The sequence below is a fragment of the Budorcas taxicolor genome, chromosome 5 (assembly GCF_023091745.1).
Source record: "Budorcas taxicolor isolate Tak-1 chromosome 5, Takin1.1, whole genome shotgun sequence".
Lineage (NCBI taxonomy): Eukaryota > Metazoa > Chordata > Mammalia > Artiodactyla > Bovidae > Budorcas > Budorcas taxicolor.
In genome coordinates this window covers 2,391,876-2,412,013 of record NC_068914.1, presented here as the reverse complement: position 1 = coordinate 2,412,013, position 20,138 = coordinate 2,391,876, and the positions used below count along the sequence as shown (strand labels likewise).

At 42.0% G+C, this 20,138-nt stretch overlaps 1 protein-coding gene across 1 annotated transcript in view; it reads right to left on the bottom strand.

Moving 5' to 3' along the window:
- The window catches only part of ERCC6 (ERCC excision repair 6, chromatin remodeling factor), a 64,298-nt gene that overhangs the window by 28,365 nt on the left and 15,795 nt on the right, over nucleotides 1-20,138 (bottom strand). The window contains exons 5-6 of the mRNA XM_052640286.1: nucleotides 9,100-9,228; nucleotides 4,819-4,977 (exon numbers count right to left, since the gene is read on the bottom strand). Coding sequence (XP_052496246.1) covers nucleotides 4,819-4,977; nucleotides 9,100-9,228 — 288 coding nt within the window. The remainder of the gene's footprint in view (nucleotides 1-4,818; nucleotides 4,978-9,099; nucleotides 9,229-20,138) is intronic.

Below are 20,138 nucleotides of genomic sequence, written 5' to 3'. Positions count from 1 at the left end.
AGTCACCGGCGACTTTTAAACTGTCACTCTCTGTCCCCTGCCTATTTCTGCCCACAAGGATGCTGAGTATCTGAAGCTATCCACTCCACACACTTTCCCCAAGCTACCAGCTCACTAACCCTCACAGTTTCACCCACTCTCTTTACACTGGTCACGGGAACCTAGGTCTCCAGCCCCAGCCTCTTTTCTGAGCTCCAAAGTACCATCTGCCTAGATGTCCAACTGCCGGCTGGGCTGTGCACTCGGATGTCCCCACAGCGCCACACGTCGTCCTCCCCCGAACTGCCCCTCCCCCCAGGTTGCCTAGTCCAATGGAAAGGACCGGCAGCCACGCTCCAGGCGCCCTCAGTGGAGATCCAGACCTCGGCCCACTCCTGTTCTTCGCCACATCCAGCCGACACAGAGTTCATGTCACATACGCTTCCTCTCTGAGTCACTCTCGCTCCACTGCTAACACTCCCCTTCTGGCCACTACCATCTCTTACCCAGGATACTGCACTTTCTAGCACCATCTTTTCAAGAAAGCACAATCAGAATGCCTCATCCCTTTGCCTAAGAGCCTTTTCATGTTTGTCCCTTACTCTTGAGACAGTCCAAACACCTCACCCCGCTGTATGAGACCACAAGGATTGGACCTCGGGCCACCTCTTCAGCATCACCCCTCCACAGAGCCCTCATCCTGACCGGCCCCTCACAGTTCAGCACTCCCCTGGCAGCACTCTTTCAGTTCTTACAAAGTGTACACCCCTCTGACCTCTCGGCCTTCACCTTGTCCCTTCTTTCCCTCTTATTCCAACCACCCTCAACCTGTCCTTCAGCCCTCAACTTCCTCCCTTCCTGTCCCTTTCTCTCCAAGTAGGTTAAGGACCCTTCCTTGGTGCATCCACACTAGTTAGGACCCCACATTAACCCTGTCATAATACATATCACCGTGTGTGTGTGTGTGTGTGTGTGTGTGTGCGCGCGCACGCATGCAATTATATTGAAACATTAAAAGAGATTATTTTTGACTTGGAGATCATGGTTGACTTTTTTTTCCCTTTGGCTACACTTCAATAAATTATTCTCAAACTTAAAATTTTTTTGTAAACTAAACCACACAGTGCTGGAAATACTGAAAATAATCTGCACAACTGGAAACACTTTGCAATTCTGTAGAAAAACAAGCCATAACCTGAATAAGGCTGACCTGTTTACTCCAATGTAACAAAATTCCTCCACCCATTTCTAAATCCTCCCAACCTTCAGCTAGTTACTGCCCCTGCCCCTCTGCTCCAGAGAATGGGCTCAGATCACAAGAAGCCAGGAGCTGACAGCTCCTAAAGAATTTCCAGCAGTGTCTCAGCCTCCCAGCAAGGGCAGGTCCCCTCAAATTCCTTGGGGAGAGTACAGCTCTGCCCTGGCCCCTTCTGTGACAATACTCCCTAAAAGGATTAAACGCAGCAATTTCTTATATCCTCCAAGAGCAATTAGAGAACTATCAATATACACTTACTGACTAAAATATTTAAAAACAAACTCACTTTCAAGTAAACATGAACACGTACACATGCTTTTGCAGGTAACACGGCATTTACACGCCTTTTATAACCTGGCCGCTGTCAGCTGCTACAATATTATGTAAGGCCAACAGTTTATTCTGGCTCAACATCTATCTGGCATTATCATGCCCTTCAATTTCTGCCATTCTCCTAGGAAGCTATGGAGGTTTTCACACAGAGCAGGAATCCAGGAGCAGACCTAGACAGCTCCGGAACCTCAGAGGGGCAATCACATCCATCAGCAGTCACATCAACTGCCCCACCCTCTCCAGTCCTCAATGCCAGAGAGATGACCCTTCTCCAGTCCTCAATACCAGAGAGATGATCTTAAGAAAGGGCTCAATGTACTCGAGCAATTAGTACCAATTACTGAACTGGCTACAGTTTCTTTCATCTTTGATTATCACTGATTACCTAGTAAGTTTACAAGTCAATACCTCCCTGGTCAAATATTTCAACCTGCAGGATAGAAATCTGCCCCTCACAGCCTTGAACTTATCAGGAATTACAAAGTAAAAATATTTACCTTTGAAAGTTTATTAACTTTTTCAGGCCATTTATTTGTAATGAGGAATTTCCTAAATGATATCCAAGACTTCAGAGTATTAACTGAAGTTTGCAAGGTTAACCATTTATTTCTTCTCCATCATAAAGTGCAGGGGCCTATCATTATAATATGAATGGCAAAGAGAAAGTATATCGTGTATACACTATGAACTGGGAAAGCAACCAGTGTAGACTTTTATTAACCACAGTAAGCATGCTTTTCCCTCTTTTTGAAAGACATTACATATGAAACACATTAAAGAAACAAAAATCAAAAACTTCTTTTTACCATTAAGTTCCTTCTTGGTATCCCAGGGACATCCATGGTTTCAGGATCATTGACCTTAAAATTACAATACTAAGACCATTCAAATGAAAGCCCCAAAATCTACAGCTTGCAAGAGCTCAGAGGGAATTTATACAGCCCGTGAAGCAATGCTGGCTCACGCAGAGCTTGGTTTCACTATGCATCCAGCTGTTTCTCTTTAGGACACAAACCTAGAGGCAGACTCCAAGCTCATCTAATTTCAAAGGAGGACATACTGTAAAATTGTGAGAAAATATGTTGTACAATTTGCCCTGGCCCCTGCACAGAGAGGGGACAAGCCCTCTGAACACCTCTGTTCACAGAGACCTGCTGTTTGGCTGATGTGTAACTGCATTCTGGGAAGCCACTTCTACCAACACTACCTTAATAAAGATGATCCGGGCTACACTCCCACATGCCACACTATTTCATTATGGAAAAAAGGAGATGCACATTGATAGTCAATTGATCACAGCTGCTGCTCATTATCAGCCCACAGTTCACGCCTAGTTGGACTGTCACCACTCAAGAGAACATGTTTTAAGTTTTCAATCAAAACTACACGGCAGGGATGATCTTAGGTTTCCCAGGCCCGGTGTAGGAGACCCCACACAAGTTTCACGGTAACAGGAAAGGAAGGGAAGAAAAGAGATGGGAAATAAGAAAATCCCATAAATCATTTAAGGAAAGAAAGACAGTCTTAGAAACTATCTGGGGCAGGCTGGGGCATTCTAGTTATCAAAACCCAACCAAAGCAAACGAGAAATGCAGAGGCAAGCCAACCAAACAGCTTGTTTAGAAGAGAGGAAGCATTTTATAAGTGATAAATTAATGATATACCTAGGTAAGAAAACACTAAATGCCCATTTTCAACTTTGACTTTTCCATTGGGATGGAATGTTGTCACATGAAACGTAACAGAATTTCAATATCGGAAGAAAAAAATCTGCTTCAACACTTTATTGTAGTAACAACAGAACATTTAATATTTAAAAATCTCCCAATATATGTTCCCCTTCCTACAACTGTGTAAGTATTTCTAAAATATCCTAAAACTTTAAGTACTGCTCATGGGATGTGTTGATCTGCTAAATTAATGAGAAGAGTAAGGAATAAAAACAAAGCCAAAAACTCTGGATTAAAATAAAAAGTTCTTTACGTAACACTTTACAGTTTGTATTTGACCCACTCCAATATTCTTGCCTGGAGAATCCCATGGACAGAGGAGCCTGGCGGGCTACAGTCCACAGGATTGCAAAGAATCGGAAACGACTGAAGCAGCTTAATCCACAACACACACAACATTCCAGTAAACATTTCTCTGCTGATGAACCAGAGTGTAGACAGTCATTTTCTGCTGTGGCCGCCTTCAGGCACGCTAACATTCTTTTAAAGGGGTCGTCAAATCACATCCTGTGACTGCCTGGGGTTTCTAAGACATAAATGTCTGGTAAATATCTTGCTGTTACTCATTAGGTAAAGCCTATTAGAATCCAAGGAGCTGTTGGATTATCTGGGTTTAAAATTAAATATTCCACATAATTCATCTAGCATTAATTGATTTACATAATTCATCTACCATTACTGATTTACAGAAGAAGTCAACTTACAGCTTAAATATGGAAATACTCACTGGATTTCAAGATAAACTATTTCAGTCCCACCACAAAGAACAAGCATAGTTTAAATGTTTATTCTTTCAGAAGATTAAAGTTTTAATAGTTTATTTGAATCCTAAAGAAAATAAAGATTACAACCAAAAACTAGTTTTCTATCATTTTCTATTTCTATTATTTAGACTTTGACTTCCAAATTTATATAAAATTCTTAAAGACTGGGAGAGTAGGGAGAAAGCATAGTGAGCAGACAAGTATGTAATGTCATTTGAAAAAAAAAAAAGTACCATCTATGAATGCTATCACACATAATGGTTATAAAAGAAATCCTCCAAAGATCCAACTTTCCCCATGAATAGACTTTGTACTTACTGTAATGCTCACCTGGTCTCCTGCCAGAACAAATATTTTAATGTAAAACTTAATAAATGGAACTAAAGGTATTATGTCTAATTTAAAATTCCATATTGTGTAAACTATTGATATTAACATAATTGAGTTTGTAAACAATCCATTTGTAGAAGCTAACCTTAGACACTGTATTGACCCAAAATATCTAGTGGGGCTCATCTGCAAAATGAAGCATCAATGCCTGGAATTCATTAAAAGTGTTACATGTTTAATTTCTCCTGCCCTACAGCTCCATTGTCTCGTAAAAATTTTCCTTTGATGTCCCCCACTAAAAGAATTAAAGGAATATTGTAATTGAAATGTCATCAATAATTCACAAGACCCTCCTCCACAGCAATACATCTGATGAAATATTAATTGAGCTCCACAGACTGACAGTCTGCAGAGAAGCACTTGCCTGTAATTTGAACCACGAGTCCTGATCTTGCTGTAGCTCAGGCCTGCCAAGAAGGCAATTATCTGGATGGTCTTGCCCAATCCCATCTCATCTCCCAGAATGCCTCCTGCCTGCTGGCAGTGTAATTCCCACAGCCACCGAACACCTGTCTGCTGGTACCTACAACAGCAAGCACCAGCAAGAAAAGGAGAATGGCAAATGGTGGGTGATACAGATCGCAACAGAAAGTACTCATGAATTAATCATTTAGCGAGGTTCTAGCACCAGTCAGAGAAACATGCCGGATGTGTGTTTTACATGAGTATTATATTCATAAGGTCATACATTTTTGATTACCTAAAGCATAAAATCACACATTTTTCTTTACAGAACATTAACACATTTCTAATTAAACTGATAGATAGGGTAATTAGGGACTATTTCATTTCTTTTTCAACATTAGAAATAGCCTGGTAAACAAGCATAAACTTATTATCTTTTATTCAATATCTTCCTGAAAAAAACCTCAAATGTCTTTAGTTACATAAAGTTGTAATAATTTTTCTATGAAAAGATGCATCAACATTTACTTTTCCAATCTGAACAGCATAAAAAAGCAGGACAGAGAAGACTACAATTTACAGTATATACTGTTGAAAAGTCACTTGGTAATCATATTATCTTTTCAGAGGAATAATTAAAATTTAAGGCCATAAACAAGTCTAAAGAATAGGGCTAGTCACAAAATGAGTACATAACACGTGAGTCTGTCATATTACTAGCAGAGGCAAGAAAAAAAAAGGGGGGCCTAAAGGCTCAAAAACACTAAAGGTCTTTTAATATTTTAAAGTAGAACTTGACTCAGTGACTTTATCATAGATACAAAGGCCAGAGCTATTAAAATTTTAAATTAATAAATTTTAAGCTTGATTTTCAATAACATTTTAAATAAGTACAGGTCAAATAGAAATAATACATTCCCCTCTAAAAAGAAGAGAGTTGGTATTTGCCCTTTCCCATCGATGGTATGTTTAATTCAACAATCTAAATGTGAAGTTTATAAAGGAACAAAGCAAAACGCATTTCTGAGAATGAAAGAAAGATTTAACACTATGGAATGGCATGAAGATTACATGCCAAGTTTAAGAATCTAAAGGGAAAAGCACTTAAAAGACAGTGAAAGCTAAAGATTCTGCCCCCGCCCCGTAAAGAAAATGCCAAGGCTCGTGAGGCGGCTGCCCTGGAAGAAGGCGGCTCTGCTGGTTCACTCCCCACACGTTCACCCTTCGGTACGCGGCATCTCTACCTAAGCCTCACGGACCTCAGTCTCTGGGAAGCTAGCTTCACTCACTCTTCTCTCAGTGAGCTTGTCGTCATTCACCTTCCCCCAGTATTCTGAGAATCAGCTGTGGAAAAAAAATCTAGTCCAAAAAGTCCCCCAAAAAACTCATGGACATTCACAATCCCCTGAATTCCAGTCAACCAGCCTCCTGTTACTGAGGCACAAAACTAGGGGGCCAAGTCCTCTGGGAAGAACAGGGGCCAAAACGTCCCGGTGGGCATTCCAGTGCCTTCCCACTACACGAAACCGTCTCCACCCAACGTGGCTCCAATCCCTCTCTGTTTGGGGCCGATCAACGGAAAGAACCTGGAGAGGGACAATCGAGAAACAATGAAAGGAGTACAAAAGGGTGACCAGTGTGGTATCCAGAGGGGGTCAGGTCGTCCGGATTCCAGGTGACCCACGAGAGGCAGACGCAGTGTGCTCAACGTCTCCTCATCTACGCTCAAAACAGCATACGGCTGTATGTACAAGAAGCTGATTAACACTAAAGAAATGACTTAAGGGAAAACAGCCACTAGGCAGCCGTGTAAGTCACATCACTACATGGAAATCGCCAACCACACCTGGGGACACTGCGCAAAGATGGCCAAGAACAGACCCCTCTCTCTACGAAGGCCCTCGGGCTGCACCAGCACCCTGGATGGTAGGCACGTATCGCTGGCTGAGCACTTCCGGGACCTGGGTTCTGATTCCAGCAGTGGCACCAACTGACTCAGGTCTTATTGCTTTAATCTCCTTAATAATAAGACACTGTAAAACAATTACATACTTTAAATGAAGGCAGGCTATGGAATTCAGTTTTCAGAACTGTTTTGAAAACATAAAAAATTACTCTTCAGGAAAAGTTCAAGATTTTTACAAACTGCTGTAAAACAGCAACAATCACTATACTCTGCTTCCCCCAGGAGCCTGAAGCACCACAAAAGAGCCACAGATAACTGGTGTATCCTGGCGCTGTCACATTCACCCGGGGCTGCACTTCCTAGCGTGGCTAAAAGTAAGGTCAAAAGAGCGGATTTGTCACTTGATTGTTAAAGCAGAGGCAAATATATTCGCTGGGCCACTTTTCAAAACAGAATTTTAAAAGTTAACCAGGATGGTGCAGAAAATAGCACTTAAATAGATAACAGTATCTGCTGACTCCTTTGTGTACAAATATATCCTATTAATTTCATTCCACAGAGTGTGGTAAATACGGTACAAATATATCTACAGCTTAAAATTAAATTGGCCTGGCTAAAACTTAATCATGAAAGAAAAATGGATACTCTGCCAATGATATTACATTTTTTTTCATATACCAGAATAAAAGGAACAGAAGTTTTGGAACATTTATGAAATATTTAAAATTCTGCTTTTGAGAAATGAAAAATGAAAACAAAATACTTTCAAGGAATGTGCAATTGAGACAAAATTTTTTTAAACATGTATTTACATTAACTACAATAAGGTTAACAGTCAATACACTGTTTGATACACTGAATTTGATACACTCTTAATAGTAAGTAAAGTTTAGTTCTATTAATTGAAATTTCTTTGCTAGAAAGTCCCACATTTAGACAAAAATGCACATTCAATTTCATTCTTGAGGGTATTTGCCAAATCACTTAATACTCATGGAGAATTATCCTGTCTTCATTAAATTAATCTGTAACCTGGGCATTCCTTCTGCTAGTACAACACAGATACTATTTGGCCTGTTTCTTAGTAAGAAATCACTTTAGAGAAGATGAAAAGAGTTGCCAATAAATATCATCTCTACTCATCTTTCCATAGTTAATTTTCATTTGGGAAAAGCAACAGCCAAAGTAGCCACTTCTACGGGCTATAAAACACCTCCAAAAATTACCAGAGATTCCCTACCGTTCTTCTTTATAGTTCTGTCCAGTGTAGCAACCCAACCAAGACACTTCACATCTTTAGGATTCAGCTTCTTATATGTTTATCGGGATAAAATAACTGCTCCCTCTGTCCCCTCCACCCTCTAGAGAAAAGTTAAAATTATAATGAAAGCTCTTTGAGAGGAAATATAAAAAGCAGGTTCTTTTTAAGTAGCCATCTTGCACAAGTTTCAGGCACGGCGATCAGCTGACTCTATAAAGGAGATTAAACCTAAGTGTCTCAAAGAAGGACGTTTACATCCCGCACCCAACCACCAAGTGATGATCTAAGAGACAGAAAGAAGCTACTTAACGCTTTAACTTCCTATATGCATCAAGGACGCTTTCCTAAAGTACCTTGTTAAGTAAATCCCAGGAGGGATGAGACTGCAAACCTGGCTCAGTATTTACACTCATCATGGAGACTGTGCCGGACCTTGCAGGCTATGGACACGCATCTACCACAGGGCATCCATTTATCTGCAACCCTGGGCCAATTCACATATGAAACACAGTTTCAAGCAGAAACTCAGTTCTGAAGGTGTTTGCCTACATTTTCCCTTTTGATGTAAGAATAACATCTACAGGAAATACTTAGATACACATCTGGTCAGCTCAAAAGTATTATACCCTTAGGTACAATACAAGACACTCAAAAAAATAATCTCTACAAAGTTTTTTATTTCAACACAGAAGTATTATAAGACCTCTGCAATATTGATTTTAATAAGGAATTCTTCTTAATTAATCTGATTTAAGAAATTAGAGATTTGGTCCCTTAAAAACAACAAAATAACTTGATATAAATAGCTTTTAAAGTGTTGTTTTTAGTCTGCTGATACAGGTCCACATAGATTTATAAGTTTATAAACACACTGAATGCACACGTCAACTTATTATCATCTAATTTTAACGAACAGCATGTGGCTAAAACTTCATTTGACAGTAACCGTATTTACAATAAACTGTGGCAAGCACCTTCAGGGCCCGCAGGTAACCACTATGTAGTTTCTGAAATATTAATTTGAACACAATGGCTTGACGACAGATGTAAAGACAGGGACACGTGGCACATACTTAAAAAGCTTTTTGAACAGAAAACCCGGCATTTTAAAACCTTCGTCAAATTCAGCATCGCTTTCCTCAGAATCGTCTTCAAGCCTCGAACTCTTCTCTTTGTCCTTCAGCCTCAGTTTATTCCATCTCCTACCATGAAAACAAAAATCATATTTTCATTACTTTGGTTCCAAATCAGATTAAAATAGATAGTTCAAAGTAATACAAAGAAAAAAAAAACAGACAAATAGAAGTCCTTTAGCTTTCTGCTGCCACCATTACCCAAAACACTGATGTGCAAGAGAAAAAAAAAGATCATCTTTTCCCTCTTCAGTTCAATTCTCATTTGAATTATTACAGCTGCTCTAGAAATATTCCTGTAAGGTCTCATTTCATTACCAAAACTACTTGCTCCTCTCCCGGCATACCCTAAGGGAAAATTTCTCTGCTAGTTCCTAAGATATATGAACTTAATTCTAGAAAAGATTCAGTGGAAATTTCAATATAACTAAATTTATAGATACTAAATGTCATAGCTCCAAAATGACAATGTAAGAAAAAATAAATTTTATTTATAATTACTATTTCTGTGCTAAAGATATGATGGTCAGAGCATAAAACAGCACAACATCTTGGAACATAAAGCAAGGTTTTGGTCAAAATTACTGTGCATCAGATTCACATGTTGATTGCTTAATTAGGGAGAGGCATCAGCCATATAAAAGTATGGATAATGGTACAACTGAGGAAAAAAGTCTTCGCTAAATAAAATCTAAGTTATAAATTTAGTTATATGATGCTTTTCAGATACGAAATAGGATGAACATTTATATTTCAGTAGAGTGACTCCATGTATGTGTAACAAAAGAAACGTCTAAAGATCTGAGCGTATTAGTGGCACAGCAAGGCTACTGGGGAGGTGCAGCCATTTAGTCAGACTAATTTTGCACCCATATAACTAAAATGGACACTGGTGTCATAAGGGAGGGAAAAAAAAAGTCAACAGCCTCACATTCTAGCTGCTCCCAAAATAATAGGATAGCTTCTTCAGTATGCATGCAACTGACACTTGGAATCTCACAAAATGGTGGAAATGAAAGAGAGCAGTAACACAGATAAACGCCTTCCAAGCAGAACGCTCTCAGGACGGGGATGAGAACAGCAACGCGTTTAAGGAGTCATTAATCCGCCCCGACTCTGCAGGACTAGCAGAGAAAGTGTGAGGGAAGGTAGAGAGAAACACGAGAGGACGCTGCTGCACACGCGGCCCAGGGGGAAGAACGCGTTCTCCAAACCAACCACCAAACCAGCACAAAGGCCAAACACAGGAGCAACAGGCAGCCCTGTGCGTAGATGCTGGAAGACCTCAGAAGCATGTCCTCTGATTAATTCCAGCCTGGTGACAATGTCAGCACTTCAGAGTAAGGAGAAGAAGGGCTGGCTGAGGCTTACCTGTGATCAGCAAGGAAGAACTAGTTGGTGATCTGAAACTACTTCACAGAGCCCATAAATAAGCACTGCTGCTGATTTCCAGAGAACAGACAACGGAAGAGGCAGTACATGGCCGCCTAAGCAAACAGCCACCACTTAACCGTGAGGTTTCATACGTGACAGTGTTTTTATGGGAAAATGTTAATGGCCTTTTTGTGCTTAACTTCTAAAGGCAATCTCTTCCTCTCTTCAATCAGTGTTTTTCTTTCTTAAAAGTCATCACCATCCAATTCAGGAAGTACCTCTGAGTGGCTCAAACAGTCTTAGCCCCTCTTCTGAGTAGCACATTACCTACAAATCGAGGTGTGCAATGGTATACAGCAGTGGCAATAGCAGGGGCAACCTGGGCGTCCTCTGAAGGTGACCCCCCCAGGGTAACTTAACAATGTCTGGAGACAATCTGGTTGTTACAAGTGCTGGGGGGGAAGGGAGACATACTATTGGTATTTAGCAGGTAGAGGCCAGGACGCTGCTAAACATCCTACAATGTCCAAGACAGTCCTCTACAACAAAATATTATCCGGTCTGAAACGTCAACAGTGCCAGGCTGAGAAATTCTGATATGAAAGTATCCCTTACAATTAGAACTTAGAAACTAAAATGATGTACATCCATTTTCCTGATATATACATATATCAGATATATACATATCTGATTCTCATTATCTGAAATTTAGCAGATATATACATATCTGATTCTCATTATCTGAAATTTAGCAAGCAGGCAATTTCAGATAATGAGATAGCCCTCAGTACCCAAATTCTTACTATCAGAGCTCAGAACCAAACATCTGCATAATAAAAGATATTTCTTTTTAGCAAATTTGTGGATAATATAAATTTTGAGAAAAAAAATCACAGCCACTTAAAAATACTCCACTTTGCATCTACTCAAAAATAATTTTACAGGGAGAAAAAGAAAAGCACTAGAAGATGCTGGCTTTACAAGTTTGGCACAGCAAGGTCACTGAATATTCTGCATACAAGAGTTTCACACCTTAAACTTCACTGACAATGATAGCTATTTCCTTAGACTTTGCCAGTCAATCTTTGTGGCTATTAAATTTCCCACCACATCACGCTGCTTCAACAGAGTTCCAGCTTCCTCCCTCTCACTCCTTCTTCTCTGAAATATACTGGCAGCATGTTGCCACTGAACACGCAGCACATAGGAAACCACACAAGCCACTGCAGAATGACTGCATCCCAGTGCCTTCCGCTTCAGAGAGATGGAAAGAGACAAACATTCATCCAGTTAGGCTGACAGATGACTAAAGGCGGTGAAGAAAACAATCATTATTGCCTACAAGTATTTGTATCATTGTGAAGACAAATTGCCCCAGTAGAATCATATGCACATATTAAAGACAGAAAATACCAGCGTTATAAAACCACATGCACGTGCGGCTCCAGCTAAGAGATTCTCCTGGTATACAGAGCAGTAACTCCTCACGCGGCAAATCACCAGGAGGCCTGACCGCCTAACCAGCGCCACCAACATGGGGCAGCACCGAGTGCTGGTCAGCAAGAAGCGCCACGTGGCGTGCTAGTGGGGTGGAGGAGAGCCAGACACACCTCAGCTCCGGGAGAAACAGATGTCTTCCCGTCCCAGATGCCGAAAGGGTCTAAAACTGCTCTCTTCAGGGTGCTTAACTCGCGGTCCTACCGTCTGGCAGGCTGAACGGCCTGCCCAGTCTGCAGGTATAAAAGGGGCTTCCCTGCTGTGAATAAAGCGGGTCTGACATGTGCCCAGTGAGCACAGGCCCAAATCCTCAGGCTCAGACGGTCCAGAACCCAATCCCACTGCCATGCATTACCACCTCAGCCCTCAGCAAGCAACTTAACCTCTTTAGCACCTAGGTTTCCTCGTCTCTGAGATGAGGGAAGAGGGGCACCTGCGCCACTGGATTTGGGGGGGGATTAAATGAGGTGCCACATTTAAAGCACTTATCATAAGGCAGGAATCTAATAGCTGCTCAATGCGTTACTGTGCTATATATAATCACATGTACTTACTAAAACTGCACACAACCCTGAGGGAACTGTCACGGCGTTCACTTACAGAGGAATAAACAGAGGCAAGATACAGGCTAACCCAATCTGTATGAACACGCGACAGGACTCTGAACAGGTACCTCTGCTCAAAGACCATGACAATCTGTCGAATGGATGCTCAGTAAATGACTGTGAAGAGCATGATCACCATGAGTAAAGACACTTAGCCATCAGAAGATAGCCGCAGGAAAATGTCCATTTAAAAGTTCTATAACAGATCTGTAAACAGTAAATTGTCATGAAGTATGGCCACCTTTTTATATGATAGCAACAACAAAATAACTATAGAGTAACCTAAAAATGGTTGGGAGTGAGTCAAAATTAAGATCTGGACCCAGAGATCTGAAATCTTAAAAGTGGCCTCAGAAATGTCTAAATTCATTTATTTCAATAAATAAGCTAGGTGACGGATTTTAAAAGTAGCACGGGGCAGTAAATAGTCCAATATTTACGCTTTTGAAAAAGCAACGACTTTTCATGTTTCCCACCCCCTCGTTTTAAAAGCGTCCCACATGTGAGAGTCACAGCTGCAGCCACACAAAACCAAGCGGGCCTGGTGTTCTCTGGCAGGGCTTCCAACTCCCCACACGCTGCCGTAGTCAGCCCACTGCCGACGCTGCTGGCAGCTATTTAGGAGAGAACCCAGTAATAAACATAAACTTGCAATTCCAATCAGATGCAGGCAGGGCAAATGCTCCTTGGCTTCATCACATTCAGGCGGGAGTGAGAAACCTGGTCCAGGCTGTGGGCCCTGGGGCTGATACTGCAGTAACGATCTGTCAGCAGCGGGTCGGACCCCAGGGCCCGGCAGAGCAACGCTGCACAGCCAGCTGACCTGCACTGGAACAGTATGTCCTTCCCTTGTAACCTACTGGCATGCCTTGTCGACAGAACCCTGAGAATACACCTGAGAAGTTAATTTCTTTTCAAAGGAGAATTTCCAGCATCTCAAGGATGTTCAAGATGCCAGACCAGAACACAGCCAGCTGCCACCATGCTGAACCTCAAAGCCCGCGTGTCACTGCGCATCGGTATGCCCCGTGCTGTCCCCAAGCTTCCTCCCGCAACACACACGTTCATTCAGGGGCCTGGGGACCCTTCACACCTTGGCCCAAGCAGCACCTCTGGAAGAAGTCTTGCCCAGCCAGTCAGTGAGGTGTCCAGTCCTCCAAACACCACGTGCCCTGGGCACACCTGATGTCTGCACTACCAGAGTGTGAGCATCTTTCGACATCTGTATCTGTCTCCCCTGTTAGACTGGGAGCCACTTGAGGTCAGAGATGGTCTCAGTCATTTTAATATCTTTAAAGACTAGCATAATGCCCACCTCACCAGAGGCTCGATGAATGCTAAACGGATGAATCAACAGGGTTCAGAATTGGCTGAGGAAGACCCAGGGGCAGAGTACCATGGGCAACGGCTCAAGAAACGTCCTGTTCTAGCTCCTTTAGGCCTGCCTCCTGCCGCACTTCCTGCCCCTTCTATATGCCTGACTCTGAAATACTGCTCTGGGCTGTAGCCCCTGCATAAATATGGCTGGGTCCGCTGCAAAGAATGAGGCTTGGCCAAGAGCGACTGCAAAGTCAGAGATGTTTAATTCAGAATTTTATAAGGAGAAAAAAAAGGAGAGGAAGCTCATTACACCGAACGACAAAAATTTTGTATGCTGTTATCAATTCCTCATTTCTGTGTTTCTGGGATTCCCAGAGGGTTCACTTTGCAACAGGACTGGTTTTTGCACACCAGCTGATGGGAAGAAATAAGGAGTCCTGAGTCTGGGTCCAAGGCTCCCAAGGACCAGGTGGGAAAGGCTGGGTAAAAGATTCAACTTTTTATGAAAGGATTCATCTCTTGGCAGAGGAAAAAAGTTTACTAGCCCTAACCTACATTTACATTAACAGAAAGGAAACAATGTTTCTAGTGTTCCCACTTTCATCTTTCCTTTAATCCAACATATAACAGTCACAGCTGCAACCCAAAAGAATGAGGTGAGTGTGTCACTCACTGGGAGGTTTTCTAATTCTAGTCCCTCAGACTCCAGTGGTAGCTACCAGAGCAGAACTAGCGAAACACACAAATGCAAGCTGCCCACTGAGAAGGGGAAACCGGACGCAGGCAGAGAGCTGCACTGCAGGTCTGTAATTAGCAAGGGGAGGTCTAAACTTCAGAAATAACATTTGACAGCGCTGCATTTGTCTCCTCGACCACAAAATGAGCCAAATAATAGGTTCTTATAGGACTAAATGAAGTGATAGGTTTACTATATGCTTTGGAAGCTGTTTTTAATACTGCATAGATGTCAGATACTATATCACAATTATTGGCAGATTACACAGAAAAGCAAAACTGAGAAATCTGAATTAACTGTAGGTTAAACGTGAATAGTAACAAATGTCAGGACACTGTGCAACTGCAATCTCGGGTGGGCAGGAGTTAAGTGTGCAAGTCTAGGAGACCATCACGCCACTGTGCCTGTACTATCCGCCAAGATCAAGACTATCACGGTCACTGAGCACAATGTCCTACTCACTGAGCGAAGCAAAGACATAGAAAACCAAGCCTTACAAGGCACAAGAGAAGCATCTGGAACACTGACCTCTGAACAGAGCAAACTATAAAGAACCAGTGTAATCTTGACCCCTCCACACTCAGAACCAACCAGTAGGCTGCTGGTTAGAAGCACACACCCTGGGCAGATGTCTAGTGCCCCCTAGTGTGTTCAAAGGAGAAATGATTTTTATTTCTCCCCAACTGTTAATAATGTACTCATATAGAGATTTTATCACTAAGTGGACATAATCATATTAATAATAAATATATGAAAGTTAAGAAAAGCCTAACATTAAACAAAACTAAGTTTATAACAGCATATACAGTATGAGCTGGCTGCTGCTAAGTCGCTTCAGTCGTATCCGACTCTGTGCAACCCCAGAGACGGCAGCCCACCGGACCCCCTGTCCCTGGGATTCTCCAGGCAAGAACACTGGAGTGGGTTGCCATTTCCCTCTCCAATGCATGAAAGTGAAAAGTGAAAGTGAAGTCGCTCAGTCGTGTCCGACTCCTAGCGACCCCATGGACTGCAACCTACCAGGCTCCTCTGCCCATGGGATTTGCCAGGCAAGAGTACTGGAGTGGGGTGCCATTGCCTTCTCCAATGCATATTAAATATAACTGTTAAAAGTGCTTTTTACCCTGGAAAAACGTTATCTTTTCATACATATGGATATTTATATAACTCTTCCTCATGATTCTCCCAGACCCTCTTACTGGCTTGATGAAATCTTAGCAGAAAATGTTTTATCTAATGGACATACAAATAACAAGACTAGCTAATTTTTGTTGAGTGTCTGATATCTGCCAAATGTCTCAGATATATTACCTTTTGTAATTCTAACATCACCCTTGAAGAAGGTACTGTCGTTTACAGATGTGGAGATACCCAAGACCTCATAGCTACTCAGTAAGACTTAGGCATTCTGACTCATGGCCTGTGATTTGCACCCACTATGACATACAGCCTAAAAGAAATCCAACCTTGAACATTCACTGGAGGGCCGAAGCTGAAGCCCCAAAACTTTGGCCACATGATGTGAAGAGAGAACTCTGGAAAAGGCCCCGATGCTGGAAAAGATTGAGGGCATGAGAAGAAGGGGACGACAGAGGATGAGATGGATGGATGGCATCACCAATTCAAAGGACATGAGTTTGCCCAAACTCTGGGAGATAATGAAGGACAGGGAAGCCTGGTGGGCTACAGTCCACTGGGTCGCAGAGCTGGACACAACTCAGCGACTGGACAACAACCAAAATGCCCCCCCTGGCTGTGGACAAGCTATGTTTTGCAATTATATATACATACATGTTATGTTTTAATCCATAATATATTCCATGAAATTAAAAGACGCTTACTCCTTGGAAGAAAAGTTATGACCAACCTAGAGAGCATATTCAAAAGCAGAGACATTACTTTGCCAACTAAGGTCCGTCTAGTCAAGGCTATGGTTTTTCCTGTAGTCACATATGGATGTGAGAGTTGGACTGTGAAGAAGGCTGAGCGCCGAAGAATTGATGCTTTTGAACTGTGGTGTTGGAGAAGACTCTTGAGAGTCCCTTGGACTGCAAGGAGATCCAACCAGTCCATTCTGGAGGAGATCAACCCTGGGATTTCTTTGGAAGGAATGATGCTAAAGCTGAAGCTCCAGTACTTTGGCCACCTCCTGTGAAGAGTTGACTCACTGGAAAAGACTCTGATGCTGGGAGGGGTTGGGGGCAGGAGGAGAAGGGGACGACAGAGGATGAGATGGCTGGATGCCATCACTGACTCGATGGACGTGAGTCTGAGTGAACTCCGGGAGTTGGTGATGGACAGGGAGGCCTGGCGTGCTGCGATTCATGGGGTTGCAGAGTCGGACACGACTGAGAGACTGAACTGAACTGAACTGAACTGAAGAGTAACTGATTAAGCGTGCGGGGTGCTGCTTTAAGTGTTTACATGTATTAAACAATTCAATCCTTACAACTCTATGAGACAAATACTATTCTTAATCTCTTTTTCTTAATTAAAGAAAGGTAGGCAGGGACAGGTAAAGCAGCCTGCTCAAGATCGCCAATGTGAAGGTTGTAAACTGGAGTCTATGCTCCTATTACATAATCTTGAGTTTCAAAAACATTTTCAAACTTGCAAAAAAAAATCACCCTTTTTCTCATAGCACCACCCAACAAGGTCAATAATCACCTCTCTAAATGCTATACAATGAAAACACTTCTACAAGAGCAAACTAAACTCTAAAACGTCAATTCAAATTTGTCTCAAGAAGTATCAGTGTGAAAGTCTAAGGAGAGTAAAGATGGCCATTTTTTGTGTACAATAACATGATTCCCTCTACACCGTGCTGCTGTGCAGGGTGGGTCAAAACTCACTCTTCACTGGACACCTGCTAACTTCTCCAAGTAATAGTGAAGCCAATTTAACAGTTCTTCTGATTACAGATAATCTGGGCTGAAAAAACACATCGGTTCAGTTAAGTCTCTCAGTTGTGTCCAACTCTTTGCAATCCCCTGGACTGCAGCACACCAGGATCCCCTGTCCATCATCAACTCCCGGAACCTACTCAAACTCATGTCCATCGAATTGGTGATGCCATCCAACCATCTCATCCTCTGTCCTCCTCTTCTCCTCTTCCCTTCAATCTTTCCCAGCATCAGGATCTTTTCAAATGAGTCAGTTCTTCACATCAGGTGGCCAAAGTATTGGAGTTTCTGCTTTAGCATCAGTCCTTCCAATGAATATTCAGGACTGATCTCCTTTAGAATGGACTGGTTGGATCTCCTTGCAGTCCAAGGGACTCTCAAGAGTCTTCTCCAACACCACAGGTCAAAAGCATCAATTCCTTGGTGCTCAGCTTTCTTTATCATCCAACCCTCACATCCATACCTTTAACCTCTGAGCCACCTGGGGTTCCCTACTAGCCTTGACTAGATGGACCTTTGTTGGCAAAGTAATATCTCTGCTTTCTAATACACTGCCTAGGTTGGTCATAGCTTTTCTTTCAAAGAGCAAGCATCTTTTAATTTCATGGCTGCAGTCACCATTTGCAGTGATTTTGGAGCCCCCCAAATAAACTCTCTCCATGTTTCCACTGTTTCCCCATCTATTTGCCATGAAGTGATGGGACCGGATGCCATGATCTTAGTTTTCTGAATGTTGAGTTTTAAGCCAACATCTTCACTCTCCTCTTTCACTTTTATCAAGAGGCTCTTCAGTTCTTCTTCACTTTCTGCCATAAGGGTGGTGTCATCTGCATATTTGAGGTTAGTGATGTTTCTCCTGGCAATCTTGATTCCACCTTGTGCTTCATCCAGCCCAGCATTTTGCATGATGTACTCTGAATATAAGTTAAATAAGCAGGGTGACAATATACAGCCTTGACATATTCCTTTCCCAATTTGGAGCCAGTCTGTTGTTCCATGTCTAGTTCTAACTGTTGCTTTTTGACCTGCATACAGTTTGAACATTCTTTGGCATCGCCTTTCTTTGGGATCAGAATGAAAACTGACCTTTTCCAGTCCTGTGGCCACTGCTGAGTTTTCCAAATTTGCTGGCATATTGAATGAAGCACTTCCACAGCATCATCTTTCAGGATCTGAAATAGCTCAACTGGAATTCCATCACGTCCACTAGCTTTGTTCATAGTGATGCTTCCTAAGGCCCACTTGACTTCGCCTTCCAGGATGTCTGGCTCTAGGTGAATGATCACACCATCGTAGTTATCTGGGTCATGAAGATCTTTTTTTGTATAGTTCTTCTGTGTATTCTTGTCACCTCTTCTTAATATCTTCTGCTTCTGCTATGTCCATACCATTTCTGTCCTTCACTGTGCCCATCTTTGCATGAAATGTTCCCTTGGTATCTCTAATTTTCTTGAATAGATCTCTAGTCCATGCCTGAAGAACTATGGATGGAGATTCGTGACACTGTACAGGAGGCAGTGATCAAGACTATCCCCAAGAAAAAGAAAGGCAAAATGGTTGTCTGAGGAGGTCTTACAAATAGCTGAGAAAAGAAGAGACGCTAAAGGCAAAGGAGAAAAGGAAAGATATACATATTTGAATGCAGAGTTTCAAAGAATGCCAAGGAGAGATAAGAAAGCCTTCCTCAGTGATCAATGCAAAGAAATAGAGGAAAACAAGAGAATGGGAAAGACTAGAGATCTCGTCAAGAAAAACACATAATACATTTAATACCAGACACACCAATACACAGGCACACCTTGGAGATATTACAGGTTCGGTTCCAGACCGCCACAGCAAAGCAAACATTGCAGAAAAGCAAGGCACATGAGCTCTGTGGTTTCCCAGCACACACGAAAGTCACGTTCACAGTACACCGCAGTCCAGTAAGTGTGCAATGGCGTTTTGTCTGAAGAAGCGACGCACAGTCCCTGATTTAAAAATGGTTAGCTGGAAACTGCTACCCTTCATCTGAGCCTTTAGAGCGTCAACCTGTTTGCAATAGTAACATCAAAGATCACTGATCACAGATCACCATAACAAATACGATAATCAAAGTCTGATAAGCTGTGAGAATTATAAATGTGACACAAAGATATGAAATGAGCAAATGCTATTGGAAAAATGGCAATGACAGACTTAAGGCAAGTTTATCTTCAGTCTGTATTGCCTACACTGAAAGCCTGTACTAACCTACGGAGAAAGCAAACTATACCTCTTACAGGGACTGTCAAATACTAGGAGGCTGCGACCACAAATTAATAAAATGAATATGCCCGCTCCAAAATTTCCAAGGAAGTCACATATTTTGCTGCTTGAAATTTACAACTGACCTTATTGCTGTTTTCAGTTTTAAGTTGCAAGGGCCGATAAGATCTGTAGTGATTGAGAGGGGAAAGTCACACATCATACGGTTAAATCATTCCTAATATGGGGTGAAATTTCAGTATCAGGGTCATTCTCCACTTACTGCAATATCCATGAAAGAAATTCTACAACAGAAGC